Raw genomic sequence first — 19,314 nt, 5'->3', positions numbered from 1 at the left:
TCTGTCTCAGGTTCTGCTGTTGTGCAGTGGTTGCACAGCCTTTCCTATACAGGGAGCCAGGTTTTCCTGTGTCTACCCTTCTCAATGGTAAGATTGTGCTCACTGAGCTTGTACTTTGACAAGGTTTTTTTTAAGGTTTTGATCAGTAACCAAGGTCAAATAGTTAACCACGGTGTACTGTCGATTTAGGGCCAGATAGCACTGCATTGTGCTTTGTGCTTGTGCTTGTGTTTCCCAGTAAGCAATGTAGTTTTGTTTTGACTGTGTTGTGATTTGTTTTATTCTGATTGATTGGATGTTCTGGTATTTGGTAGCATTTCCTTTAAATTGTTTAACTTGGTTCAAACATTTCGGGTAGCCTTCCACACGCTTCCCACAATAAGTTGGGTGAATTTTGGCCCATTCCTGCTGACAGAGCTGGTGTAACTTAGTCAGGTGTGTAGGCATCCTTGCTCGCACACGCTTTTTCAGTTCTGCCCACAAATGTTCTATGGGATATAGATAAGGGCTTTGTGATGGCCACTCCAATACCTTGACTTTGTTTACCTTAAGCATTTTGCCACAACTTTGGAAGTATGTCTCAAGTATGTCTCAAAGATGATGCTTCAATATATCCACATAATTTTCCATCCTCATGATGCCATCTATTTTGGGAAGTGCACCACTCCCCTCCTGCAGCAAAGCACCCCTACAACATGATGCTGCCACCCCCATACTTCACGGTTGGGATGGTGTTCTTCGGCTTGCAAGCCTCCCCCTTTTCCTCCTAACATAACGATGGTCATTATGGCCAAACAGTTCTATTTTTGTTTCATCAGACCAGCGGACATTTCTCCAAAAAGTACAATCTTCGTCCCCATGTCCCCAGTTGCAAACCATAGTCTGGCTTTTTATTGCGGTTTTGGAGCGGTGGATTCTTCCTTGCTGAGCGACCTTTCAGGTTATGTCGATATAGGACTCGTTTTACTGTGGATATAGATACTTTTGTACCTGTTTCCTCCAGCATCTTCACAAGGTCCTTTGCTGTTGTTCTGGGATTGATTTGCACTTTTCGCACCAAAGTACGTGTCATTTCTAGACGACAGAACGCGTCTCCTTCCTGAGCGGTAAGAATGCTGCGTGGTCCCATGGTGTTTATACTTGCATACTATTGTTTGTACAGATGAACGTGGTACCTTCAGGCGTTTGGAAATTGCTCCCAAGGATGAACCAGACTTGTGGAGGTCTACAATTATTTTTCTGAGGTCTTGGCTGAGTTCTTTTGATTTTCCCATGATGTCAAGCAAAGAGGCACTGAGTTTGAAGGTTGGCCTTGAAATACATCGACAGGTACACCTACAATTGATTCAAATGATGTCAAGTAGCCTATCAGAAGCTTCTAAAGCCATGACATCATTTTCTGGAATTTTCCAAGCTGTTTAAAGGCACAGTCAACTTAGTGTATGTAAACTTCTGACCCACTGGAATTGTGATACAGTGAATTATAAGGGAAATAATCTGTCTGTAAACAATTGTTGGAAAAATTACTTGTGTCATACACAAAGTAGATGTCCTAACCGTCTTGCGAAAACTATAGTTTGTTAACAAGAAATGTGAGAAGTGGTTGAAAAACGAGTTTTAATAACTCCAACCTAAGTGTATGTAAACTTCCGACTTCAACTGTATATATATATTCCTAATCATTGAACAAGTAAACTTTTAGTACAATAGGTGCATGTGTGTGTGTGTCCGTGTGCGCGTGTTTAGTGCAGTTTAGTGCAGATGTATTGGAGGAGCTGTTTAATCTCACTTAATCTTACAGGGTTCTCCTGTCCTCTGACGACCTCTGCGTAGCTGCGCTGGTCCTGCTGTTGGGCCCTGTGGAGTGGTGGGGGGCCAGGTCTGGGCCGTGGGGCTTCCTCTCTGGTCTGGTAGAGGTGGTGGTCTGACGCGGGGTAGTAGGCTGGGCCCGGTCCAGTCTGCCTAAGCCGATGGATGTGGTGATGCTCTGGTGGTGGGTTGGGTCTGTGGGGTGCGCTGGGTCTGGTGGGGTGTTGAGAGGGCCTGGTGATCCTTGGTGGTGCAGTGGTCTGGTAGGGGTCTCTGGGTGGTCCTCTGCGGCATGGGGTGTTTGTCTACCAAGTGCTACGTCCTTTAGAGACTTGGCACACATCCCTACTGTCTGCTTCCTCAGGTAGGAGTGGTCGTGCAGATGCTCTGGGGTGATTGTTGGGCGTTGAGCAACGTGCACGTTCGGGAGTAGGCCACACCCTCTGGTGATGTCAGCGTTGACTTTCTGAATGGTATGGGGATGAAAGTCTTTGCGGGGCAGCAGAGTGGAGATGGTGATGTGGGAGTTGGGGAGCCACTCAAGGCCCTCTCTGCTACTCTGTTGACCAGAGCTGCCTACTCTCTCCTGCTCCTCTCGCAGGTTGCCGGTGTGAATAATAATGTGGACTGGTGTGCCAAAGTCAGACTGGGACAGGATGTGGAGTGCATCCTGTGTTTTTGAACACCATATTTTGGACACCTTGTGGTGGGGGGAAGAGTTTATCCTCTTGGATGAATTTCCCATTTGAGTCAATGACGATGGCCACATCAGTGGGTTTTACGGTCTGGGGCTGGGGTACACAGGGCCTGTGTACAAGGAGGGGTGTGTGGGGGTGTGTCAAGGGGGGCAGAGAGCTTCTCTCTGTAGTAGGTGTCCCAATGTGAGCCTCCTTGTTGACTGGGGGTGTGGGTAAAGGGTTGTTGGTATGGGGGTTGTGGGTGAAGGTGGGTCAGTGGGGTTGTTAGGAGTGGTGAGGGGCTACAGCTTCTATCTAGGAGTCTCTACAGTTTGCTCTCTGTGCTGCAGCACCCTCTTGATGACAGACAACTCCTTTGCCATCTCCTCCTTTACCTGCACTAGCTCTCTCCTCATGGTGGCCTTTACCTCCTCAAGAGCTGTGGTAAGGCTCTCTCTCAGCTCCTGGACAGATTTCTTCAGCTGTGTCCTGCACTGGTTGATCTGGTCTTGTAGTAGCTCTGTGTCTGGGCTCGAGGTGGTGTAGCTCAATAACCCATACATCTAACAGAGCCAGCCTGTCTCTCAGCAGGCTGATGGTAGTGTGGTCTTGGCTCTGGTGGTGGTAGGCAGGCAGGGGGAGGATAGACCTGTTGTGTGGGTGTAGGTGTGGGCCTGGGCTCCTGCTGTTGGGGTGCCTGAGGTGAGGGGAGAGGTCGGGGTGCTGTCCTTGTCTTTTTTTGTTTCCGCTATCTTGCACAAAAGAGCTGAGTGCAGCCTCACTGCCCTGGACCATGACAGTGCCGTTCTGGTACGTTTACCGTCAGAAACCTGTTTTCCTGATCCTTCTCACTGTCCTCAAAAATGTGGATTTGCCTTCTCTTGCAGATGCCTTTCTTTGTCGCATAGCTGAAATGCCTGGTTACAGCTGTATGCCAGGCAGTAGTGTGGTCTGTGTAAAATAACACGTTTGCAACAGTCCTGTTGTGTGAGCAGTCGGCAAATAAAGTTTCCGGCTTCTCCCTCAGAATTCTGTGTCTAAAATTGATTCTTCCGTTCTCTGATTTGATTCTATTGAGAATTTTCCAGAACATGTGTGGCCATTATACATTTCAGGATAGTCAGCAAAACTAGTGCACTCTATATGTGCTCTGGGTCATTAGACACCATTAGACATGCACCTGTCGTGGTGTGGACAGGACTTGTTATTCCTGTAACTGTGTTATGGCCTGATATACTGTTGCTATGGTTACACCGCTTGGGTCTTTTCCAGAACATGGGTGTCCCTTTCAGAGGAGTTAGCAGGATGACATGTTGGTTATTTCTGTAAAGTGCCAAGGACTGGTCCTACATGCACTCACCTGTCTTAGTCGAGAACATGTCTGTCTTTTTGAACTGTTGCTGTGGCTCTACTGTTTTCATGCCCTAATATGAAACCAAACTAAACTTAGTGCAAGGCAATAAGATAACGGTGGCTAAATGCCAGAGGGGATGAGTCATTAAGAGGAGTTTACTATGGGTGTGATGTAAGGAGGAAAAATTTATAAGAAGTATGTGCCAAGACTGGAAAGTTAGTTGTTTTCATGAACTAGCTCGGCTTTTCTTATGTCGTAATAAAAGTATATTTGAACTCACAGGCTCAGGTATTTGAGAAATATGATTGACTGAATATTTCCATGCCAATTCCTGCAGGAAATTCAAAAAAAGGGGGAGAAATCTATTAGTCTCTGCTTCTGCTGCTAGTGCTGCCTCAGTGGCCATGTTGCTATGGTTACCACCAGTAAACAGTTGGAACTTGACGGTAAGCTAGTTGACAAATTTGAATTTGGCTAGCTAACACGATTAAGATTGGTCTTTTAACTCACTCTCTGTCAATCTTTTCCTCCTGTGTTGATCTTGAATTCTAAAATTTGATTACCTATACATATTTTGCTAATTTAATCATGTTAATCTCACTCTTAACAACCAGAAAGTTATAACAAGTCAGGAGTTGTTCTTCTGCATGACTTCTCTCCATTGCTACGGCCATGGATTCTCTCTCACGCATTGTGTGTTTCTGAATAACAAACGCCACACCTGAAGTTCCCTTGGGGAAAATGCAGTGCATTCAATCAACTGTTGCCCCAGCAACATTTCTCCTATTTACTGAGTCACCTTGTATTAGCCTTGTAATTTTACATTTTTTAAAACAATTTAGTCATTTAGCAGACCCTCTTATCCAGAGCGACATTGTGAATGCATACATTTCATACATTTTCTGTACTGGTCCCCTGCGGGAATCGAACCCACAACCCTGGCGTTGCAAACACCATGCTCTACCAACTGAGCCACACGGGACCACAATAGCCGTAATAGCAGTGGGACAATAGCAGTGCGATGAGTCATTCAGATAGGTTGCTGAAAATGTTATGATGGCAATTTCTACAGTAGCTATTCCTTCAGGTCCTAGAATATATACTTTGGTCTTTGATGTTCATTTGGATGTAAAACTGGATTTACAGTTTGTGTTCAATATGTAAGCAGCCACAGGAAGACACATCCACAATAACAGAAAACGCTCTCTCGCTCTCTCAACCCATATGGATAACCTACCCATAATAACCCTTGCCTTTGGACACACTATTAAGGGGTGTGAATGTGTGGGCTCAATGAAAATCCAATGACCTTTGCAATGTCTACAACACTGTACAGTACACTAATGGTAGGAAAAGGAAGTGGCATTCTCTCAACCATAGGGTCACACTATTAAGAAACAGATTATGTTCGCCTTGGTTTTTATTGACACTTTTCTAGATGAAGCCAAACCTTATGGGGCGGTTTCTCAGCCACAGATCAAGCCCAGTCCCATGGACCAAAAAACATAAATACAAATGATGAATGGAAAATCTCTTTTTAGTCCCGCACTAGGCTTAATGGACTAGGCTTAATCTGTGTCTGGAAAACTGGCCCTATATGACTTTATTGGGTGATTATGCAACTTCGGGCACTTTTGGCCGTGCAAAGTTTCAGAAATTAAAACTTATTCAAACACCATTTTACCAGTATTGTACTTGTATTTGATTTGTCTAGAAACTATATCTGATGATGGCTGCCATCGTACTATTCAGGAATTTATATATTTTTTATCATTTTCCCAGACAGCCATAGACAAATGTCATTTCCATCACGTCATTAAACATCCATTTTAGTTGAAAATGAAATATCATACAATTGATTTATAACGGATTTCTTATAAATTTGTACATGAACTTGTATTGAATATTATTTAAAGTGATTTTTAAGGTTTTCCTAATAATAATAATTCAACACGATGCCTGAATGTATAAACTTGCCTTGGTGACAGCTGAAAACATTTATTTATCATGAAAAATAAGATATTTCCACCCAACCTTTTTGTGAGATTATGATAACAACCATATGATTTCCATATAAAACAAATAAATGTATGTAAATTATACATAATATACTCATTTACCTCAAAATATGGGTTGTGATGGAAATGACAAGGTGTGGTGGAAATGACAAGGTGTGGTGAAAATGACATCTATGTAAAAACAAAAACATATGAAAACAATATTTTATTGCAAACATTGTGAACAACAACCATTGTTAAACATTTCAGACCTATACTGCGTTGTAGGCCCATCACTCACAAAGTGTAAAGCAGTTGTCACGCTCTGACCTAGGTGAGCTTTGTTTTTCTTGTTTAGTTAGGTCAGGGTGTGATAGGTGGGTGGGCATTCTATGTTTTCGTTTTCTATGTTTTGGCCAGGTATGGTTTCCAATCAGAGGCAGCTGTCTATCGTTGTCTCTGATTGGAAGCCATACTCAGGCAGCCTGTTTTTCATGTGTTGTTGTGGGTAGTTGTTTTCCGTTTTGTCAAATGTCTTGACGGAACTGTAGGCTGTCGTTTTGTTGTTTTTGGTTAAGTGTTTCATTAAAGAAAAGTATGAGCACTCTACACGCCGCGCCTTGGTCCCCTTTATACAACCCTTGTTACAGCAGTAGCCGATGGGCAGGGCTCAAGGAAGTAGGCCAGTGTTTTTGAGAGATGGGCCAAGATAGCAGAGGGGTAATGCCGCATAGAGCTCAGTGAACAAAGTGAAACTATATCATTTGTGGTATATCCAACACAGGTGTGGAGGATCACCTGCTTGTGAGAATCACCAAAGTGAACTGCCTGGATTTCACTGGTGTATTTACACAGGTAGTTCTCTGCAAAGTCAATATGCACAATGATCTCTTTCCCCAGATTCTCTTAATTCTCTCAGTATTGGTGTCAAATGTTGTACAAGTGTTTCCCCAACTTCTCTTTCAATCCTTTGGAGTCCTCCAATAGAATCTGCAGTGTGCCACATACCTTTTTTTTACTGTCAAATGTACAGTGAACTTCTCCATGTTTCCCTCTGTTTTTCTTCTCTCTTTCCAGCTTTGTTTTTCCACTCAAACCACCATGTCTGCTCACCAGCATCAATGTCAGATGTTTTAAGCTATTTTGCTTGGCAAAGGGAGCACTCTCTATACATGAGCTCTTTCTTCAGGTTCTCACAGCACAAAGACTCAAAAACGTTCTCAATGTTGCTGCAGCTGATCACTTTGTGATACTGTAGTTTGTCCGCCATGAACTGGAGGTTGGCGTGGGTTTTGCAGACGTGTCCCTATCCTGGACTGTTGGCTTGACAACCCTAAAAGGACGTCTTTTGCAGAATTCACAGTAGGAAATTAGAATTTCTGAATATTCCCTCTTAAACTTCTGATAAAGGTTCTGAATTGTGCCATTCAAGAAGCGCTTCTGCTTGTTCTTCTTGTTCCTCGTTAGTGTGTCCTTTTTCCCTGTTGTTGCTCTGCTGTTGTCATCACATTCATATAATCTAGTGATTTTCTCTTCTGCGGCAGTGTTAATTCTGTTACACTGATTTTTCCTGGAGTATTGAAGACTTGATGGCCTGTTTTCATTTGCCCACATTGCTTTTGCTGAAAATCCAAATTCTCTGTTTGCAGCTTTGACCAGGCCATACTTTCTCAGGATGTTGCCTCTGAGCATTTTTGAAGCAACTTGTTTGTCCTTGGCACTGCACATTTTTTTTATACTTTTGTTTTAACTCAATGCAATGATGGCATTTTGAAACAATAAAATCCTTCTCAAGTTCTTCGGAGTTCCCTTCATTTGCTGTTTTGTCTTTGTTTTTGGGGAATCTTGTCTCTTCATTTTGTTCAGTCGATCATACCTTTTTTTGTATTTCACAGCTTTCCGCAAAGCATTATCAAGTTTGACATTTGTCATACTATGATCTCTGTATGCTTTCGAGCGACCTCTTCCAACCTTTTTCCTTCCAGCAAGTATTCGACTTCTCATTCATGTTGCAGACGATGAGGAAGGGGTATCAGGGTGTCCATCAGGGGCAGGTAAGTTAGCCTCATGTTCTGGTAGGTAGGTCTGCATTGCAACTGTTCTCTTTAAAGTTTGTCTTCTATTCCGTTGGTTACATTTCCATTGCCATCTCTTGTTTCTTTGTTCTCACTTTGTAAGCTCAGAGATAGATTTCACTTCTCCCTTCTCTTTTTTCTTCCAGTATCTCTCCCTGTCTTTTTGCAGATGTTCCTGGTATCATATAGGATCCGTTTTTTGTTTGTTTCTATATGTCTGTGACCTCTGTGCTGTTTTATGTGGCATCTTCTAAAAATAAACACAAATACTACTTATTTTTCCACTTGTGCACACCTTGGAGCATTTTCTAGATTCAATTCATTTAAAACATGATTAAAAAAAGTAATGTAAATACGAATAAGATAATGGATTTGTGTCATTTCCACCACTTTCTGTTATTTCCACCACACTTAGGTTTGTGATGGAAATGACTGTGATGGAGATGGCATTTCTACAGTTTCTGGAGAAAATTGACAGACAGCTTAGCATACTTTGATTAGTGTTACAGCAAGCATATCGTTTACACTAAATACATAAAATACCAAAGAAATGCAAAAGTTCTACCACAAATTAAAGAAATTGTAGCCTGTTTGGAAATGACTGACAATTAAAATATTCTCTACACAAGCAATATTTACCTCGATTTTTCCATCACATCTGGAACAACTGTCCACTGCAGCTATGTGCTTCAGTGTCACAATATGTTTCCATGGTAACTAAATTAACATTCTCTTGAAAACTTTGTCTGAAGAATTTGTCCTCAGTGGTGGCAATGACACCACTCCCAAAGCACAGGTATATTTTGTGTAAAAAAACAATATAAAGGGCATACTCACAATAAATATTGATATAGATTTTATTTAATTGACTATTTCTGTAGTACATAACATTATATAATGTTTAATTATTAATGTTTTCTCATAGAAAAACATAGTAGAAGCTTAAAAGTCTGGGTCAGGGACAAGGGCAAAATTGAGGTATAAAATGCATCTGAAAAGTAGCTAAAATATTTGATAGAGAGGTGTTTAAAAAAGTATGGGATGATTCCAGTGTGAACTTAACATACAAATATTTGTATTTGTTTTATTTTTTTTATAAAATTCCCAAAATTGACCCGAGGACATGGAAGTGGTCGTAGTTACAGAATCACTTTATAAAGTCAATCATCATGGGCCGATTCAGACTCAGGAAATGTACACATATTCATTGCCTTTTCAACACAAATTGGTAGATTTAAAAATACTCTGATCTTGTATATTATTTAAGGTTAGAAAAGTATTTATAAATAATAATTTAAAAAAAAATGGTTTGGAGAGCCTTTACGCACAAAATATATTGGTAAATAAAAAATACAGGGATTTGATTAATACTGAAAGTTTCCATATTCAATCGTTCAATCCATGAAATATTGGAATGGGAGAAAGGTGTACAATCGGAATAGAACAGTAGTCCTATAAATCTACCCTAATAATCCTCACTAATCATAGAACTGTGATGATAACGGTCCAGTCGTTGTGAGCCGTGCTCCAGGTTTAAACTGCTACTGTATGGTCTGCGTCCCAAAATGATTCAAATAGGCTACATGTCCCAAATTATTGCACAATTTGTAATACGTTAGCCGAATATGATCCACTATTGCTAGTGATGCTCAGGAACAACCACACAAACGTGACAAAGTAAAGAAATGTAAACTGACAATGTCATGGAATGATGCAAAATGTAAGGAAACGAACACCAAAGTCACTGTTATAAATGTCTGTGGTAAGTGACGGTGGCTACCGTGATATGTTGATATGCTTCAGTTTGCCTTCATATGACTGGTTTCACATTTGTCTCCAGCGATCATAAGGTAAAATGGGGAATTAAATAAAGGGCCTAATAAAGGGTATCCATGATGATAATCACCCCTCTCCTCCAGATCACACTGTCATCAGGAAGCACACTGGTCCAGAAGATGAGCGTGGACAACCTGCAGTCTGAAATGGGGACATTCGAGAGCACTATGTCCTACTCCCAGAACAAAGTAAGAATATGGCACGTCTTTACTACCCACTCATCACCCATGGTGCTGGAGATCTGAGGTGAAAGAAAGGCAGGTTGAGGTTGCCAGGGTCAGAGTAGTGCAGAAGGTGTATTTTCTGAGGCAGTGAAGAGAGTAGTAGAGGAAGATGGGTCCAGGGTGATGGATCCTAAGAGGAGGCTGAGGTCAAAAGAGAGCTATAGGAATAACGTAAGGTAGGTTTTTTGGCGTTCATGGCCATGGTTGTCAGTTGTACCGCAGGAATGGAACATAAATCAGAGAGGATAGATGTTGTAGTGGCAGCTGCAGAGAAGTACTTGGGGTATAAGATTTTACTGCAGAAGTTGCAAGGTGTTTTGAATGATAGTGCCCGTACTCCCAGGCTACAGGCCTAGTGTGGGATCAGATAGGGCCAAAGTAGTGGAATAGTGATGAGGTTTTAATGGGTGTAGGGTGAGTCGGTAGGGCAATTTGTTCATAAAGTGTAATTAATTTATACAACAGAATAGAAGGCTAATACACAGCCAATACAGTAGGTGGCGGCATGCACCTATAACCTTTGTTTGCAGACCGCCATTATACCAAAGAAGAAGTTCCTGAACAAAAGTATGAAAGCAACATGTAAAGTGTTGGTCCAATGTTTCTTGAGCTGAAATAAAAGATCCCAGAAATGTTCCATATGCACAAAAAGCTTATTTCTCCCGTTGTGGGGTCTGAGACGCCGACGGCTCCCACCATTAGCTCTGACAAATTGAAAACCCTAGTCATTGGCGACTCCATTACCCGCAGTATTAGACTTAAAACTAATCATCCAGCGATCATACACTGTTTACCAGGGGGCAGGGCTACCGACGTTAAGGCTAATCTAAAGACGGTGCTGGCTAAAGCTAAAACTGGCGAGTGTAGAGAGTATAGAGATATTGTTATCCACGTCGGCACCAACGATGTTAGGATGAAACAGTCAGAGGTCACCAAGCGCAACATAGCTTCAGCGTGTAAATCAGCTAGAAAGATGTGTCGGCATCGATTAATTGTCTCTGGCCCCCTCCCAGTTAGGGGGAGTGATGAGCTCTACAGTAGAGTCTCACAACTCAATCGCTGGTTGAAAACTGTTTTCTGCCCCTCCCAAAAGATAGAATTTGTAGATAATTGGCTCTCTTTCTGGGACTCACCCACAAACAGGACCAAGCCTGGCCTGTTGAGGAGTGACGGACTCCATCCTAGCTGGAGGGGTGCTCTCATCTTATCTACGAACATAGACAGGGCTCTAACTCCTCTAGCTCCACAATGAAATAGGGTGCAGGCCAGGCAGCAGGCTGTTAGCCAGCCTGCCAGCTTAGTGGAGTCTGCCACTAGCACAGTCAACGTAGTCAGCTCAGCTTTCCCCATTGAGACCGTGTCTGTGCCTCGATCTAGGTTGGACAAAATTAAAAATGGCGGTGTTCGCTTTAGCAATCTCACTAGTATAAAGACCTCCTCCATTCCTGCCATTATTGAAAGAGATTGTGATACCTCACATCTCAAAATTGGGTTACTTAATGTTAGATCCCTCACTTCCAAGGCAGTTATAGTCAATGAACTAATCACTGATAATAATCTTGATGTGATTGGCCTGACTGAAACATGGCTTAAGCCTGATGAATTTACTGTGTTAAATGAGGCCTCACCCGCTGGTTACACTAGTGACCATACCCCCCGTGCATCCGGCAAAGGCGGAGGTGTTGCTAACATTTACGATAGCAAATTTCAATTTACAAAAAAAAAAAACAATGACGTTTTCGTCTTTTGAGCTTCTTGTCATGAAATCTATGCAGCCTACTCACTCACTTTTTATAGCTACTGTTTACAGGCCTCCTGGGCCATATGCAGTGTTCCTCACTGAGTTCCCTGAATTCCTATCGGATCTTGTAGTCATAGCAGATAATATTCTAATTTTTGGTGACTTTAACATTCACATGGAAAAGTCCACAGACCCACTCCAAAAGGCTTTCGGAGCCATCATCGACTCAGTGGGTTTTGTCCAACATGTCTCTGGACCTACTCACTGCCACAGTCATACTCTGGACCTAGTTTTGTCCCATGGAATAAATGTTGTGGATCTTAATGTTTTTCCTCATAATCCTGGACTATCGGACCACCATTTTATTACGTTTGCAATTGCAACAAATAATCTGCTCAGACCCCAACCAAGGAGCATTAAAAGTCGTGCTATAAATTCTCAGACAACCCAAAGATTCCTTGATGCCCTTCCAGACTGCCTCTGCCTACCCAAGGACGTCAGAGGACAAAAATCAGTTAACCACCTAACCGAGGAACTCAATTTAACCTTGCGCAATACCCTAGATGCAGTTGCACCCCTAAAAACTAAAAACATCTGTCATAAGAAACTAGCTCCCTGGTATACAGAAAATACACGAGCTCTGAAGCAAGCTTCCAGAAAATTGGAGCGGAAATGGCGCCACACCAAACTGGAAGTCTTCCGACTAGCTTGGAAAGACAGTACCGTGCAGTATCGAAGAGCCCTCACAGCTGCTCGATCATCCTATTTTTCCAACTTAATTGAGGAAAATAAGAACAATCTGAAATTTCTTTTTGATACTGTCGCAAAGCTAACTAAAAAGCAGCCTTCGCAAATGGAGGATGGCTTTCACTTCAGCAGTAATAAATTTATGAACTTCTTTGAGGAAAAGATCATGATCATTAGAAAGCAAATTACAGACTCCTCTTTAAATCTGGGTATTCCTCCAAAGCTCCATTGTCCTGAGTCTACACAACTCTGCCAGGACCTAGGATCAAGGGAGATACTAAAGTGTTTTAGTACTATATCTCTTGACACAATGATGAAAATAATCATGGCCTCCAAACCCTCAAGCTGCATACTGGACCCTATTCCAACTAAACTACTGAAAGAGCTGCTTCCTGTGCTTGGCCCTCATATGTTGAACATAATAAACGGCTCTCTATCCACCGGATGTGTACCAAGCTCACTAAAAGTGGCAGTAATAAAGCCTCTCTTGAAAAAGCCGAATCTTGACCCAGAAATTATAAAAACTATCGGCCTATATCGAATCTTCCATTCCTCTCAAAACTTTTAGAAAAAGCTGTTGCACAGCAACTCACTGCCTTCCTGAAGACAAACAATGTATACGAAACGCTTCAGTCTGGTTTTAGACCCCATCATAGCACTGAGACTGCACTTGTGAAGGTGGTAAATGACCTTTTAATGACGTCAGACCGAGGCTCTGCATCTGTCCTCGTGCTCCTAGATCTTAGTGCCGCTTTTGATACCATCGATCACCACATTCTTTTGGAGAGATTGGAAACCCAAATTGGTCTACATGGACAAGTTCTGGCCTGGTTTAGATCTTATCTGTCGGAAAGATATCAGTTTGTCTCTGTGAATGGTTTGTCCTCTGACAAATCAATTGTAAATTTCGGTGTTCCTCAGGTTCCGTTTTAGGACCACTATTGTGTTCACTATATATTTTACCTCTTGGGGATGTCATTCGAAAACATAATGTTAAATTTCACTGCTATGCGGACGACACACAGCTGTACATTTCAATGAAACATGGTGAAGCCCCAAAATTGCCCTCGCTAGAAGCCTGTGTTTCAGACATAAAGAAGTGGATGGCTGCAAACTTTCTACTTTTAAACTCGGACAAAACAGAGATGCTTGTTCGAGGTCCCAAGAAACAAAGAGATCTTCTGTTGAATCTGACAATTAATCTGGATGGTTGTACAGTCGTCTCAAATAAAACTGTGAAGGACCTCGGCGTTACTCTGGACCCTGATCTATCTTTTGAAGAACATATCAAGACTGTTTCAAGGACAGCTTTTTTCCCATCTACGTAACATTGCAAAAATCAGACATTTTCTGTCCAAAAATGACGCAGAAAAATTAATCCATGCTTTTGTTACTTCTAGGCTGGACTACTGCAATGCTCTACTTTCCGGCTACCCGGATAAAGCAGTAAATAAACTTCAGTTAGTGCTAAATACAGCTGCTAGAATCCTGACTAGAACCCAAAAATTTGATCATATTACTCCAGTGCTAGCCTCCCTACACTGGCTTCCTGTTAAGGCAAGGGCTGATTTCAAGGTTTTACTGCTAACCTACAAAGCATTACATGGGCTTGCTCCTACCTATCTTTCCGATTTGGTCCTGCCGTACATACCTACACGTACGCTACGGTCACAAGACGCAGGCCTCCTAATTGTCCCTAGAATTTCTAAGAAAACGGCTGGAGGTAGGGCTTTCTCCTATAGAGCTCCATTTTTATGGAATGGTCTGCCTACCAATGTGAGAGACGCAGACTCAGTCTCAACCTTTAAGTCTTTACTGAAGACTTATCTCTTCAGTAGGTCCTATGATTAAGTATAGTCTGGCCCAGGAGTGTGAAGGTGAACGGAAAGGCTGGAGCAACGAACCGCCCTTGCTGTCTCTGCCTTGCCGGTTCCCCTCTTTCCACTGGGATTCTCTGCCTCTAACCCTTTTACAGGGGCTGAGTCACTGGCTTACTGGTGTTCTTCCATGCCGTCCATGGAGGGGTGCGTCACTTGAGTGGGTTGAGTCACTGACGTGGTCTTCCTGTCTGGGTTGGCGCCCCCCCTTGGGTTGTGCCATGGCGGAGATCGTTGTGGGCTATACTCGGCCTTGTCTTAGGACGGTAAGTTGGTGGTTGGAGACATCCCTCTAGTGGTGTAGGGGCTGTGCTTTGGCAAAGTGGGTGGGGTTATATCCTGCCTGTTTGGCCCTGTCCGGGGTATCATCGGATGGGGCCACAGTGTCTTCTGATCCCGCCTGTCTCAGCCTCCAGTATTTATGCTGCAGTAGTTTATGTGTCGGGGGCTAGGGTCAGTCTGTTACATCTGGAGTATTTCTCTTGTCTTATCCGGTGTCCTGTGTGAATTTAAATATGCTCTCTCTAATTCTCTCTTTCTCTCTTTCTGTCTTTCTCTCGGATGACCTGAGCCCTAGGACCATGCCTCAGGACTACCTGGTATGATGACTCCTTGCTGTCCCCAGTCCACCTGGCCATGCTGCTGCTCCAGTTTCAACTGTTCTGCCTGCGGCTCTGGAACCCTGACCTGTTCACCGGACGTGCTTGTTGCACCCTCGACAACTACTATGATTATTATTATTTGACCATGCTGGTCATTTATGAACATTTTAACATTTTAACATCTTGACCATGTTCTGTTATAATATCCACCCTGCACAGCCAGAAGAGGACTGGCCACCCCTCATAGCCTGGTTCCTCTCTAGGTTTCTTCCTAGGTTTTTGGCCTTTCTAGGGAGTTTTTCCTAGGGAGTTTTTCCTAGCCACCGTGCTTCTTTCACATGCTTTGCTTGCTGTTTGGGGCTTTAGGCTGGGTTTCTGTACAGCACTTTGAGATATCAGCTGATGTACGAAGGGCTATATAAAAATACATTTGATTTGATTTCTCTCTAATGTTTTGCACAAATTTGTTTACATCTCTGTAAGTGAGCATTTCTCCTTTGGGGTTATAGCTGTGTGCTAGCCCACACAGCTGTAACCCCATGGTGGGGTTATGGTAAAGGCAGACAAGAGCTACGGATAATGAACACAATTGCATTTTATCTATGGCAATTTGAAAACACAGAGATACCGTGACGAGATCCTGAGGCCCATTGTCATGCCATTCATTCGCCGCCATCACGTTATGTTTAGCATTATAATGCACGGCCCCATGTCGCAAGGATCTGTACACCATTCCTGGAAGCTGAACATTTCCCAGTTCTTCCATGGCCTGCAAACTTCCCAGACATGGCACCCATTGAGCCTGTTTGGGATGCTCTGGATTGGCATGTACAACAGTGTGTTCCAGTTCCCTCCAATATCCAGAAACTTCACACAGCCATCGAAGAGGAGTGGGAAAACATTCCACAGGCCACAATCAACAGCAGGATCAACGCTATGCAAAGGAGATATGTCGTGCTGCATGAGGCAGCTTGTGGTCACACCAGATACTGACTGGTTTTCTGATCCACGCCCCCTAACTTTTTTTTAAGGTATCTGTGACCAACAGATGCATATTTGTGTTCCCAGTCCTGTGAAATCCATAGATTAGGGCTTAATGAATTTATTACAATTGACTGATTTCCTTATACGAACTGTAATTCAGTAAAATCTTTCAAATTGTTTTTTGTTGCGCCAATTTTTTTGTTCAGTGTATATAGAGGACAGATCAGAGTGGCAGCAAGTTTCAAACCTTTAATAGTTGAGTGGCTAGCCATGTCCTTTCGATCTATTTCTCCCTGTAGTCACTGCCAGTTTAGAAGCCTTTGTTTAGGCCTCTAAAAGTGCAAGTGATATAAAATAGAAGAAAAAATATATATATATGCTGTAATATACAAATACCTAGCAGCCAACCTGCTTGCACTAATTCCATGTAATTATAGTAAAATACCAACATGATTACAGGAGCATTTCCTTTCTTACAGTATAGTATGCTAATTTTGCAGTATTGTAGTGTCATTACTCCACATTTTCCTGTAAATTATAGGAAGCTATTGGTAAGATACTGTGAAAATTACAGTTATGCACTTTGCAGTAGCCAGAGATGGGCAAAGATACAGTGGGGGAAAAAGTTTTTGATCCCCTGCTGATTTTGTACGTTTGCCCACTTACAAAGAAATGATCAGTCTATAATTTTAATGGTAGGTTTATTTGAACAGTGAGAGACAGAATAACAACAAAAAAATCCACGAAAACGCATGTCAAAAAAGTTATAAAATGATTTGCATTTTAATGAGGGAAATAAGTATTTCACCCCTCTGCAAAACATGACTTAGTACTTGGTGGCAAAACCCTTGTTGGCAATCACAGAGGTCAGATGATTCTTGTAGTTCGCCACCAGGTTTGCACACATCTCAGGAGGAATTTTGTCCCACTCCTCTTTGCAGATCTTCTCCTAGTCATTAAGGTTTCGAGGCTGATGTTTGGCAACTCGAACCTTCAGCTCCCTCCACATATTTTCTATGGGATTAAGGTCTGGAGACTGGCTAGGCCACTCCAGGACCTTAATGTGCTTCTTCTTGAGCCACTACTTTGTTGCCTTGGCCGTGTGTTTTGGGTTATTGTCATACTGTAATACCCATCCACGACCCATTTTCAATGCCCTGGCTGAGGGAAGGAGGTTCTCACCCAAGATTTGACAGTACATGGCCCTGTCAAATGATGTGGTGAAGTTGTCCTGTCCCCTTAGCAGAAAAACACCACCAAAGCATAATGTTTCCACCTCCATGTTTGACAGTGGAGATGGTGTTCTTGGGGTCATAGGCAGCATTCCTCCTCTTCCAAACACGGCGAGTTGAGTTGATGTCAAAGAGCTCCATTTTGGTCTCATCTGACCACAACACTTTCACCAGTTGTCCCCTGAGTCATTCAGATGTTCATTGGCAAACTTCAGACGGGCATGTATATGTATTCTTGAGCAGGGGGACCTTGCGGGCGCTGCAGGATTTCAGTCCTTCACGGCGTAGTGTGTTACCAATTGTTTTCTTGATGACTATGGTCCCAGCTGCCTTGAGATCATCACACAATACCGATATGTGAAATTGAGCCTGTGCAGACCGTGGAAAACAGTAAACGGAATAGGATGTTTACATGCCACAGTTTACCGTCTAAGATCAACATATCTCAGGCATCTTATACGGGATTCTCATAACCGGGATACAAGCTTTTTTTAATTGTAAATGGAATATTTTACATTTTTACATTTTAGTTATTTAGCAGACGCTCTTATCCAGAGCGACTTACAGTAGTGAATGCATACATTTCATACAATTTCATACATTTTTTTTCTGTGCTGGCCCCCCGTGGGAATATGACGTTTATATGCATCAACTCAAAAACAGAATACTTGAGTATCCCGAATAATAACAGGATATTGGTGTGCATGTAAATGTTGTCAGTGTTAAAAAGAAGTAGGCCTATTTGGTAATAGTAAAACAACTGCAAAACCATTTTTAAGAGTGCTATCTAAAAGCTCTACTTCATTATGATTAGGCATGCTAATTATTTATTCAAATGACGTACAAAAAAAAAAAAAACATCAAATAAAACCTTGACTGAGTGCTTAACCTAAATCAAAGAATCAAATATCAATAAACACATATTCAGTCAATCCACATGTCTATAAGAATAATAGCTCGTCATCCTCCTCGGGAACCTACATCAAAACCACTTAGACAGCCATTTCACAGCCATTCCTCCTACTTTGGGAAGTATTCCTGGAAGGAACAAGGTAGCTGCAGTCCCTATAGTATCCAGAGCTGTGCTCATAAATGAGGGTTTTTTCTCTTCCTCTTGTGCCTTCGCAACCTTAAGGGCATTTATCTCTCTTTGCATTTGGTGTGCTCTGTCATCAAACCCTTGCTGGAGAAGGTCATTCTGCTCCTGAAATTACAAGGTTTGTTTTTACACATCACGGACTGTGTCATTAAAACAAAACACATACACACAGTTAATCTTACCCCTACAGATCCTGTAGTTTTAAAGTGTTCTCCTCAATGTTTGTGTTTTAGGTTCCTACCTTTAGTCTGGCCTGCAGAACTCTGTCATGCTCTGCTATGGCATTTCTACTGTCTCTCTCCATCCTCTCCATCAGCTGGTTCACATTCTCCTCATACGTCCTCTGCTGGTCCGCTCTCAACCTCTCCTGGACAACCAGCTGCTCCTCCATGGCTCGATTCTCCCGCTCAGATGCCTCCCTTCTTGCTTGCTCCGCTGCAGAGAAAGATAGACAGAGTATGTGTGAGAGAGAGAGAGTTAGTGAGATAAATATCAAAGAAAACAAGAGGTAAGCCTCCATTTGGTGGTCATTAGAATGTTGTTGCCAGGTCATGGAGTGCATATTCATGGTGACCTATATCACCTTCTGCTCTCTGCTCAGCTTCAGTGAGGGACTCGTCTGCTGACAGGACGGCCTGACCAATGCTGGCTTTCCTTTCCAAGTACTCCTTCAGTACCTCTTCAGCCTGGAACAATCACACATAATATTTAACTTTCAACATCACATCAGTGCATTCATAACTCCTTTGACCAGCATCCACAAAACATGATAATTACATAATATCCTGAAATAGCACCACCTCCCCAACATACCTTCACTCCCCTGCCTCCCTCAGATCTGTATTCGCTGGTGGCCAGTTTCAGGTCGTTGCAGTACTCTTTGTATCCTCCAGGGGTCATGTAGGAGCCATCCCTTATTTTCTCCTCCAAGGGGGCAAAGATGCATTCGATTTTGGACTCGCATGCCTTCTGGGACTCCTTGTAGTTCCTCTCACAGATCTTCTCATACTCCTCTTGAAGCACTTTCTATTTTTGTGTTTGAGAGGTTGGTTCAGAATTT

General features: G+C 42.5%; 1 protein-coding gene and 2 long non-coding RNA genes across 4 annotated transcripts in view; 1 reads left to right on the top strand and 2 right to left on the bottom strand.

Moving 5' to 3' along the window:
• Positions 1 to 8,078: 8,078 nt before the first annotated feature.
• Positions 8,079 to 8,698, bottom strand: LOC123729563 (uncharacterized). Its single transcript, XR_006761208.1, has 2 exons — positions 8,552 to 8,698; positions 8,079 to 8,162 (listed from the first exon to the last, which is right to left on the bottom strand). It is a non-coding gene; the product is annotated as an uncharacterized lncRNA (long non-coding RNA).
• On the top strand, positions 8,660 to 10,131 carry LOC123729564 (uncharacterized). The gene is made up of 2 exons (XR_006761209.1): positions 8,660 to 8,708; positions 9,832 to 10,131. It is a non-coding gene; the product is annotated as an uncharacterized lncRNA (long non-coding RNA).
• A 7,496-nt stretch (positions 10,132 to 17,627) lies between these two features.
• The window catches only part of LOC106597522 (guanylate-binding protein 1), a 76,717-nt gene continuing 75,030 nt past the window's right edge, over positions 17,628 to 19,314 (bottom strand). For both annotated transcript variants that reach the window (XM_045704702.1, XM_045704701.1), the window contains 4 exons: positions 19,068 to 19,280; positions 18,838 to 18,940; positions 18,496 to 18,689; positions 17,628 to 18,359 (listed from right to left, as the gene is read on the bottom strand). In XM_045704702.1, coding sequence (XP_045560658.1) covers positions 18,138 to 18,359; positions 18,496 to 18,689; positions 18,838 to 18,940; positions 19,068 to 19,280 — 732 coding nt within the window. In that variant the 3' untranslated portion in view covers positions 17,628 to 18,137. The remainder of the gene's footprint in view (positions 18,360 to 18,495; positions 18,690 to 18,837; positions 18,941 to 19,067; positions 19,281 to 19,314) is intronic.

This window comes from Salmo salar, chromosome ssa21, assembly GCF_905237065.1.
Source record: "Salmo salar chromosome ssa21, Ssal_v3.1, whole genome shotgun sequence".
NCBI lineage: Eukaryota > Metazoa > Chordata > Actinopteri > Salmoniformes > Salmonidae > Salmo > Salmo salar.
This window is presented reverse-complemented; position numbering and strand designations above follow the sequence as displayed.